This window comes from Dipodomys ordii, unplaced genomic scaffold (assembly GCF_000151885.1).
Source record: "Dipodomys ordii isolate 6190 unplaced genomic scaffold, Dord_2.0 Scaffold2, whole genome shotgun sequence".
Taxonomy (NCBI): domain Eukaryota; kingdom Metazoa; phylum Chordata; class Mammalia; order Rodentia; family Heteromyidae; genus Dipodomys; species Dipodomys ordii.
The window spans coordinates 29,356,271-29,367,813 of NW_012267218.1; the positions used below are offsets into that span (position 1 = coordinate 29,356,271).

The 11,543-nt window shown below is 36.6% G+C and overlaps 1 protein-coding gene across 1 annotated transcript in view; it reads right to left on the reverse strand.

Annotated features, from left to right (window-relative positions):
* Positions 1–11,543, reverse strand: part of Gphn (gephyrin) — a 397,524-nt gene that overhangs the window by 223,573 nt on the left and 162,408 nt on the right. The window contains exon 4 of the mRNA XM_013016472.1: positions 8,607–8,699. Coding sequence (XP_012871926.1) covers positions 8,607–8,699 — 93 coding nt within the window. The remainder of the gene's footprint in view (positions 1–8,606; positions 8,700–11,543) is intronic.

An 11,543-nucleotide genomic window follows, 5' to 3' on the forward strand; every position in this document is an offset into this window, starting at 1 on the left:
GGTCTTTAAAGGCCATGTAATGTTCTATACAATGTCATGTAAATGAGGAATTAAGTTTCTTTTGTGTCCTTTCCTACAGGACACGATAAAGGGACAGTGGGTAGCAATTTATGGTTATAGATAGATGTTTGGGCTTTCAAATAATTAGAATTGTCTAAGCAATAAAGTAAAGTTTTAGGTGAAAAAAGTAGTGATTGAGATATTCTGGCAAAAGCTAGAAATGACAAAAAGGCCATGCTAAGGCTTAAAGTAGGATGGTTTTTTATTTTCTTCAAACTCTTGATACCGTGATTTCTCTATTATAAAGTTTATAATTTTATATATAATGCTAAACTAATTAGAGAAATAATTTCTTGTTGGTTTGGTTTTGAGAGATGTATTAACTGCTTCCCTTCCCCTGAAAAACAACAAAATTTGACTTGGTGCTTCTCCACAGCTTAAAATCTGTACTAAAATAATTGTGATGATTTTCCCTGACACACCCAAAGATGACTCATGCATGCTAGACAAGTATTTTCCTAGTGATTTAAGACCCCTTGACCTTTGCAATCCCGGCAACATTAAAATTTTTTACTGGCAACTCAGATGTGTTTACATTCCTTTCAAACAAATCTTTAGGCCTGAGCCAGGCCTGGGTGGCTCATGCCTGTAATCCTAGCTAATCAGGAGGCTGAGATCTGAGGATCGGAGTTCAAAGCCAGCCAGGGCAGGAAACTTCATGAGACTCGTATCTCCAATAAAGCACTAGAAAACCAGAAATGGCACTGTGGCTCAAGCGGTAGAGTGCTGCCTTGAGCTGAAGAGCGCAGGGACAGTGCCCAGGCCCAGAGTTCAAGCCCCATGACTGACAAAAAATAAATAAATAAAAGAAAAAAGAAATCTTTAGGCCTGAATTTGTTCAACATTTCTGGTACCAGGTTTATTTTGTATAGATTTTTAGTATGATCATTCTATTATGAGCACAAGTACTTTAGTAATGAGCTCAAGATAATGTCCAGGTTATTCATACGTATTTGTGAAACTGAACAAAGATAATGAATGTTTTTTAGTAAACATGAAGTTATATGTATGTTTGTATTTGAATGCAGAAATAATCATAAGCTCTTGATACAAAGAGAACTATTACTGTTTACCTGATTTAAACCTTATACAAAGCACATATGTATTGAAACATTACATAGTATCCTGTAAGTTTAAATTTTGTGTTTTTGTTTAGAGGTTTAAAAACTTAATTTAAACAGAGAACTATGGACAAAAATAACCTATCATTTCACACACATGAGCTATTTCAATTGAAATTCCAAGAACTGGAAGCTATAGGAATTAGAAAACTAAAACAAAATTCATAGGTCTAGCAGTAATAAATGGGTTCATAATTATTTTTATATCCAGAAATTTGTATTAAGAAGCTAATCTAAGCATACTAATAATCTGCATTCTTCATATAATAGAGATTACAGAAATTTTTTTCATCTCTTACTTTTTCTTTAATGTATTCATCAGTTACATTTATTTTTAGCTCTTGCTTCTAGAAGTACAAGCAGACATATTTGAGATTATCATATCTAATTAAGTCAGAAGCATTATTAATGAAAAAAGAAAAAATTCAAATAAAAACGAACACTATAAACATCTATAAAAATGACATTATTATATTGCATTGCTTACGTGCATTATTGTCACTTATTAGCGTAGATAATCATGGGCAAAACCATTAATCTGCCTCAGTTTCTGGTAATTTTGAATCTTAAATAAGCTAAAATATGCTTAAACAGTTGCAGACCAAGAATAGTATAATCTTACAACAGGGAAGCTGAGATGAAAAAATCATTTAAGTTCAGTTTGAGAGACCATCTAAGTAGTGTGGTGAAACCTCGTTATCAAACAAACAGATTTTATAATATATATGTTTTTTATTACTGTTTATTTTTATATTAGCATGTATTTATTGCACAAAGTATTCCAATGTGGTACTTCCTTTTACATATATTTTGATTATATTTTGACTCTTTTTATTCTTTATCATCACTACTTCTTTCACCCTCTTAAAGTTTTCAGTGTTTTATTATGCTATGTCCATTATATTTACCACTCATCAAACTTTTTCTTACCATCCATTGTTTCTCCAGGTATAGATTTCATAAATGAGAAATAATGTAATATATTTGTCTTTTCGCATTTGGACTGTCTTAACAAAATGATATCCAGTCCTATCCATTTTTCTGCAAGAATGTAATTTCATTCTACTTTATGATTAGTACTCCATTGTGTATATACACTACATTTCCTTTAATGATTCATTCATTCTTGGGCAGCTTTGACAATTCCATAGTTTGGCTATTTTGAATAATGCTGCAATAAATATGGGTGTCTGAGTCCATATACTCTATGTTGTACACAATCCTTTGGATACATGACCAAGAGTATATATATCATATAGCAGTTCTATTCTTAGTTTCCTCCAGTATGGTCAAAGTTTAAAGTATTAATGTCTTTGATACATTTTGAGTTGATTTTTGAAAAGAGAGCCGAAGGTCCAATTTCAGTATTCTACATGCGGTGTTTTCTAAGAACCTTTTGTGGAAGTGACTGTCTTTTCTCAATGTGTATGTATTTTTCTTCATTGTTGAAAATTGATGTCCTTAGCTGTCTACACAGATTTATTTCTGGGCATTTTCTTCTCTTCCAATGGTATGCTGTGTGTGTGTGTGTGTGTGTGGTGTGTGTGTGTGACAATAACATGCTGTTTGTGTCATTATGTATCTATAGTTTGAAGATAAAGATTGATACCTCCAACAGTGCTTTTTGCTAGAATTTCTGTAGCCTTTTGAGGTCTTTTATGCTTTCCACATACTCTTCACCTTATTTCTGCAATATTTTTTTTTTTTTTGGTCCTGGGGCTTGAACTCTGGACTGGGCGCTGTCCCTCAGCTCTTCAGCTCAAGGCAAATGCTCTACCACTTGAGCCACAGTGCCACTTTCAGTTTTCTGGTAGTTTACTGAAGATAAGAATCTCATGGGCTGGGAAGGTGGCTCAGTGGCAGAGAGCTTGCCTTGCAGGCATGAGGCCCTGGGTTCGATTCCTCAGCACCACATAAACAAAAAAAAAAAAAAATCCGGAAGTGGTGCTGTAGCTCAAGTGGTAGAGCGCTAGCCTTGAGCTGAAGAGCTGAGGGACAGTGCCCAGGCCCAGAGTTCAGGCCCCACGACCGGACCCCCCCCCCAAAAAAAAGAATCTCATGGACTTTTCTGCCTGAGTTGTCTTTGAACTGAGATCCTCAGATCTCAGTCTCTTGAGTTACTAGGATTACCAGGTATGAGCCACTGGCACCTGGCAAGTGTTTTGTAATTTTCATTGTAGTCTTTCACTTCTTTTAGTAACATATATTTTTTGGGGGGAGGGAGGAGGGATGGTCATGGGGCTTGAACTCTTGGCCTGGGTGCTGTCCCTCAGCTCTTCAGCTCAAGGCTAACACTCTACCAGTTGAGCCACAGAACCACTTCTGGCTTTTTCTGCTTAGGTGGTACTGAGGAATCGAACCCAGTGCCTCATACATGCAAGGCAAACACTCTACCACACTGAACCACCTTCCCAGCCCCAGTATATTTTTGAGGCTACGTGAATGTGACAGTTTTTTGGTGAATGAGATTAATTTGGCTGTGCGTATGATTATTTTTCATATTACATTATTAGTATATAGAAAGCTAGTAAGTTTTGAATGTTGATTTTATATTCTGGTTCTATAATGAAAATGTTTATCAAATGTAAGAGGTTTCTTTTCTTTTTTGGTGGAGTCTTTAGGGTCTTTTAAAGAGCAGGATGACATCATCTGCATATAAGGATGAACTAGGCCCTGAGAGGAGACTCCTTTCCAGGCTTTGCTTTTGTTTTAAGGATTTTAGGAAAAACGAAAAAAACCTCTAAACAAGGTTAACTCGACCTTGGCTCCAACAAGCCCAGTTCTTGGAATGGAAAGAATGCATCTAGGTCCCCCTCCCCTCAACAACTTAACCCACCTTCATAGTTCTGTTAAGGACTGACTGATTAAACAGCGAGCCAGTAATCTGGCTCATACTGGCAACATCAGGAGCTTACCATAAACTCCACCTTTTTCACCTGTTTATGTTAAACTCCACTAAACTCCTCCTTTGTGTATGCTTACCATAAACTCTGCCTTACTGTTGAATTTGTGAGTCATTTAAACCAAAAGTGATAGGCTGGTTTAAACAGCCATTATGTGACAAAGTGTAACCTCATTGGCCACCTGTGTGTGGTCTAGTATGACTATGCAATCTTTTGGGTGTGTGACAATCTCATTGGTCACCTGCTTGACCAGGTTTGACCTTGTGAATTTTGCCTTTAAAAATCTAAGTACGTGAGCTACTCATGGTGGCAGTATCAGCTCCTAAGCCTGTGCTGCGGCTCTGGCCGGTCAGTGTAGGAACCTTCTCAATAAAGTTGCTCCTTTATTAACAACTTTGTTGTGGTGGGCTCTGTCACTCTGGACGACTAGGTGGGCTTGCCTGCCTGAATAGGGGTCTTCCTACTACAGCTTCACTATTCATCTACCAGGATTTATTCTTTTCCATATTTTCATGCTTGTGTTTATCTTCTTCATTGGTGTATAGGATTCCTTCAGTATCTTCTGCAGTGCTGCTTTAGTAATAATAAATTTCTTTGGTTTTAGTTTATTATGGGAAGTTTTATTTCTCTTTTAATAATGAAGAGTTGCTTTGGCAGACACCATACATGCTGAAAATAATTTTTCTTTCAAGGCTACATCACTCTTAAGCCCTCTTCATTTTTAGCCTTTTTTTTTGAGAAATCTGTTGTCATTCTGATGGCTTTACTTTTATATGTGATTGGATACTTCTTTCTTGGAGTTTTCAATATTCTCTCACTGTTCTGTATATTCAGGATTGAACAATAAACAGTATATGCTTTGGAGAGGTTCTTTTCTGATGTTTTTGTTGTCTGAAAAGCCTCCTCTACTCCACTCATCTGGAGACCTCCCTGATGTTCTAGGCACTCTCCCATTATTGCCATCTTTCTCATTGTGTAGACACATCAGGCACAGTCCTCTGAGCAGGTCCAGTAAGAGGCTGACCCATCAGGTCACAGAGGATGTCACAGCCCTTTCACAAACAGCCATACAACAGCAACTCAATTCACTAGCAGCAGTAATCCTCACAGCTGTTTGAAGGGAATTTTGTTTCTTTTTACAGGAAGAATGGTTTTATGCTAATGAATTGCCAAGAAACCCTGATCAGTAGCAGGAAAGTCTCCTGGACAACGGGAATCACAAAGGACATCCTGGTGGGATTTCCTTTCACAATGGTCCCCTGGATGGCCCCTCTACTAGGACCTTTCACAGTCATCCTCATACTCCTCCTTCTTGGGCCCTGTTTTCTTAAAAAGTTTTTCCTCTAACAGGATGACTACCCTCATCCAGGCCAGACTAAGTCAAGGCTGTCCCATTACAGTAGCAATCCCAGGCTTCACTGACACTGCCCTACCCAATGCAGACCCAGACCCTGAAGATACTACCAGTCCCAGTTATTCCTTGATGCTCTATGTCAGCAGGAAGTAGTCAGAAAAGACACCAATGCCCAAAGTGCTTATACCCCTCAAATGATGGGAATCTGCTGTTCTCATAACTCAATGTTGCTCCCATGGCTTGGCCCACTGACTACACTCCTGGTCCAGGGGGACCTTCCTGAAATTCTCCAGCCCATTCTCCATTCTAGAATCTTAATCTAAATGTGAAAGCCTACTTCCCCACCCCACCTCTCAGGTGACTGCAAACAGGCCACACCTGGCCAAGCCATTACACAACACAATAGATTCCCTGAACTAGGCCATTTCAGGCCCTAACCACAAACTCACAATGCACAATCTGAAATTCCTAGCAACTCTCCATCTACCTGTGACCTTGCCCCCCACCCATGATGCTATAAGGCCTTCTACCCCTTCCCCATTTCACATGTTTTGTGTGTCCTGACTCTCTTGAGGTCATCATGATGTCTCCTATTCAACTTTCCATTGAAACGGATCTGGTTGAGTTTAAAAAAAAAAAAGTCTTCTTTACAGAAATGACTATTTCCTCAAGATTTGGGATTTTTTCTAAGTATTTGATTGAAAATATTTTTATGACTTTAGGTTTCAACTTACCTCCTTTGTCTATGCCCTACAATTTGTAGATTGGTATTTCATTGGTGTTTCAGAAGTGTTGTATAGCTTGTCTATATTTTTTCTTTATCTTTATATCTGAATGTTACAATTCTTCCATAATTGCCTTCTAGTCTTGACAGCCTGTCATCAACTTATGTCTAATGGTATAGTTTTCAACATAAATACTGAGTTTTTCATTTTCAGAATTTCAATTTGATTATGTGTTTTTATTGAATTTCTTTTCATATCCTGCATTGTCTTCCTTGCTTTATTCAATGTTTATTTGCATTCTCTTGACTTTATTCAAGACTTTAACATATCCTCTTTAATTTTACTGATCATTTTTACAGTCTTTCTTTTAAAGGTAAGATCATACACTTCACTTAATCATCAATTTCATTCATTGTGAAGTGGACCCTGAGATGGGGCCCAAGCTGGTATGATTCCATTTTGAGCCTGCCTTTGTTTTAGGGATTTTCGACTTGATGGGCTTAGTCCCCAGAATGAAAAAAAGAAAAAAATGCATCTGGTGCCTGTGCCCCTAACAACCTAACTCACCCTTGATTGTTTTTTTTTTTTTTTTGGGTCCGGTCATGGGGCCTGAACTCTGGGCTTGAGCACTGTCCCTAAGCTCTTCAGCTCAAGGCTAGTGCTCTACCACTTGAGCCACAGTGCCACTTCTGCTTTTTTCTTTTTGCTTATGTGGTGCTGAGGAATCGAACCCAGGGCCTCAGGCATGCAAGGCAAGCGCTCTACCACTGAGCCACCTTCCCAGCCCCCTGTAGTCAGATTTTTTTATATACAAAATGAAACAAAACAAAATACAAACACTATTTCAGTCTATGGCTTCCTTCTCACTTGTACTTTTTCAGCTAGTCTCACAGTGTGAAAGAAATACAGAAATTGGCCAAAGGATCACTTCTAGTTAGGATCCAGGAAAAAAGTTAAAAATCTCCCAGTACAATGTTTGAATTGCTTTAAATGCAAATCTGTTTTATTTGTAGCTGTACTTCTAATATTAAAATTTTATATGGCTTACATAGGAAATAGTAAATAATTTACTACCTGTTTTATAAAATTTTATTTTCATATCTTAGAGTAGTGGTTCTTCAAGTTCAGAAGTATGGTCTATAGACAAGAAACATCTAAAGAAGTGCAGATTTTCAAGACTCCATGAAGAACTACTGAATTATTGATTGAGTGGAGTTTGACTGGGATACATTTTATGCACGTATGGAAAATGTCATAATGAAAGTCCCCCTGTACAATTAATACAACATGTAAATAAAAAGATAATAATAAAGGCACATTAAACACTGTAGAATCTGTAATAGATTGATAATATGTTTTTAAACAGCCTACAAGGTCTAGAATATATGTGTGTATGTATGTGTGAGTGTTCTGGAATCCTTTACTGTATGTGTTTATTTCATTAATATGGTAGAGATATAACATGACCCTCATAGCTTAAAACATTAACACTCTCTTTATAGAAGAAGCTGGGCAACAACTACTATAAAATACTACATAGGAGAAGCTCTACATATGGTCTACAGCAATCTGCATTTTAACACAACCTTAATCTGATCAGGCTGAAGTTTGAAAAGAACAATGCATTAGAAAAAGAATGACATGAATTATTTAAAGAATGTAAGGAAAAAGTATATAACTGAAAATAAAGTATAGATACAATAGTGTACTGATTTGAAAATAGAAGGAGAAAGCTAAAATTAAGTTGAAATTAAGCACAGAAATACTCTTGGAGAGCAAAGAAAAATATGTCATAAGTAGTAATTTAAGGTTTTATATTATTCCAATATGACACTTGGAATTTATGGAGGCCTTTGAAACAAAATACAGACCTTTTCCTGTATATTAATGAATATTATTTATTATTCTCATATTTTCCTTGCAAAGGTAGGTGATTCTTGTGGTATAAAGCTCAGAGATTAATTTGCTTTTGTGGTTTATGAAATTCTACAATTAAGTATCATTCCCATTTAAAATTAGAGAAAATATACTTTTTGATTTGCAATAATCTCATCCTCAAACTTATACTTTAAGACAAATGACAAAAAACTTAACAAAGATGAATCATAACCAATTTTGAATTGTATTGACAAAATACATTAGACAGAATTTTGCAATAATATCTTAAGGTTTAGCTGCCACTATAGAAAATGGAGCAAAGGATTAATTTTTAGACCAGTTCAGTCTTCCTCATAGTCTACCATTTATAGTTAAGTTTAAAATAGTCAAATAACATTTTTCATAGTAATTCATCAGGAGTCAAACTTTTACATTGTTATGACAGTGAAGACTTCTTTTCTCTGGCAAAATTATTTAAAAAATATAGAAATTGTAAAGGCGATTAGAAATAACCTAAGTAGTGTACTCCTTGAATATGGCAAATAAAAGGCATATACTATCTTACCTCTGGAGTGACATCTCGTGGTGCAAATCCTGTTCCTCCAGTTGTTAATATCAAATTAAGTTCCTTTTCATCACACCAATCTATTAGAGTTTCCTGAAAGAAAGTAACAGTATTTGTACAAGGAGAACTTGCTTGCTAAAAATAAACAAGTCTTATATATTTCATATTGAACCAGTTAACACAGATTCTTCTCACATGAGTAATATTTTGAAAGACAATTCATGAAGAAGTTTCACTATGCATCAATTTGTAAAGCAGTTTGGGATATTTATTTTTATTACTGAACATGAGAATGAAAGCATCAAGTTGTTGAAAGTAATAAAACAAAAAATATCATAGAATTACAATTTTTTTATATTTATATGGATTACATGAAGTTCTTTTCAAACATATAAAGTTTACTCAATTAAAAGAATTGACCACTATCTATGATAATTATTTTCTTTAATAATTTTATAAGTCCTACTAACTAAATATTCATGCTTGTTTTTATATGTAAGGAAATAGAATCATTCATTTTTTTTTATTAGTAAGTTCAAAGTGCTCTACCTATATATTCAATAGCTTGCAACCAAGAAGGCTAGAATTCAACTTAGATGTGTTGGAATCCCAACTCATGTTCTTGTTAATAGATCAACATTTTATACTGTATTTCGGGTTGTTTTAGAAAGTTTTACACTTTTCAGTATTAATTTTCCATGAAGTTACATGAGAAATAGTTAAGTTAATGTAGGGTTTGCTTCCTTCCTTCCTCCATTTCTATCTTCACTCCTCCCTCACACTAGTTCTCTGTATCTCTTTTCCTTCCCTCGTCCCTTCTTTCCCCCCATTCTCTCTCATTATTGTTTTGATACAGGGATTGAATTTAGGGTATTGTAGATGCTATGTTCACATCACACCAAGAGATACCTGGAGACATACAGCATTCGGGTTTTAAAAATCTTCTAATTCTATAACATAGCCAAACAACTAAGAACTTCTATTCAAAAAGACCATACATAAACGTGAATTCCACACCACTAGTTCAACTGTGCAGGCCCACAAAGATATCACACAGCTTAAAATGACTTGTTCTATAGTATTATTATTCAATATTTCTATAAATTATTGGAAACAGTACAAATTTCTTCAATATTATGAGCTTAGTTATAGATTTAAGCATTTAGAAAGAAACATTTTCTTTTTTGTCAGTTGTGGGGCCTGAACTCTGGGCCTGGGCGCTGTCTCTCAGCTCTTCAGCTCAAGGCTAGCACCCTACCACTGAGCCACAGTGCCACTTCTGGCTTTTTCTGCTTATGTGGTGCTGAGGAATTGAACCCAGGGCCTCATGCATGCAAGGCAAACACTCTACCACCGAGCCACCTTCCCAGCCCAAGAAACATTTTCTTATCAAAAGTTGTGTGAGGTACAGTTAGGTTTTTAGACTTTTAAGTGACCTTAATAATCATATACTACTACAACTCAATGGTTTTCCAAAGCCTAAGGATTATTCCTTACCTACTAATACAGAATTCTAGTATTCCAGTCCCAAATAGCCATGCACATATTGTTTCATTAGTTTATTGACTTAACAAAAAATATTTCAGTTAATATACTCATTTTGGCACTTCACTATGTAATGGAAATGTAAAAATAAATAAGGCAAGTTTCTGTGTCTCAAGTTTTCACTCAAATAGAGAAGCGGTTTTCTGGAACTTTCTTAATTATAGCATAGACTGAATGCCAGCAGTATTATTATCACATGGAAGCATGTTAAGAATGAAGAGTCTGCCAGGCAGCAGTATCTCACAACTGTAATCCTAATTACTCAGGGAGGCTGAGATCTGAGTACCACATTTATAGCCAGCCTGGGCAGGAAAGTATCTGAGATTCTTATCTCCAATCAACCACTACAAAGGCCACAAGTGGAGTTGTGGCTCAAATGAAGTAGCCTTGCAAAAGAAGCTCAGGCTGAGTTCAAGCTGGGGGGCGGGGGGGGGGCGGAGAGGAAGAGGAATGAACAATCTAGCTACTTTGAAAATTTGCTGTACCAGAACCCAATTTTCAAAAGATTCCTTCAGGTATACATATACTTCCTAGTTTTGTACTACTCTGGATATTTTAACCTTACATAATCTTACCACACTCATTTTATTCTGTACCTAAAATATATCTTTCAAGTCTTAATATAGGTTTGCCTCTACCAGAAAGGGTGTTATTGAAGACTTGTGTATAATACAGATTTATGAAAAATTTTATATCTTGACTGACTTGTTTCCCCTGACGTTCTCTGTGCAAGTGGTATACAGGTGATACATATATTCAACAGAGTATTATTCAGCTATAAAGAATAAGCAAAGGGCTGGTAATGTGGCTCAGTGGTAGAGCACTTGTCTTGCATGCATGAGGCCCCTCGATTCCTTAGCACCACATAAGCAGAAAAAAAAAAAAGCCGGAAGTGGCGCTGTGGCTCAAGTGGTAGAGTGCTAGCCTTAAGCTGAAGAGCTGAGGGACAGCGCCCAGGCCTAGAGTTCAGGCCCATGACCGAAACCCCCCCAACCACCCAAAAAATAATAAGCAAAAAAGCTGAACCAGAACAAGGCCCTGAGTTCAAGCATTTGTATTTAAAAAGAAAAGAAGGATATTCACAACTACAACAATCATATTGAAAAAGATTAAAGATTACTTCTGTAGCATATAACAGAGACACATGGAAGCTACAGTACATGATACTTTTATCATTATGAATCCAAATAAAAAAATTTAGTGTTGGGCTGGGAAGGTGGCTCAGTGGTAGAGCACTTGCCTTGCATGCCTGAGGCCCTGGGTTCGATTCCCCTGTACCACAGAAGCAAAAAGAAAAAAAGCCGGAAGTGGCGCTGTGGCTCAAGTGGTAGAGCGCTAGCCTTGAGCTGAAGAGCTGAGGGACAGCACCCAGGCCCAGAGTTCAGGCCCCAC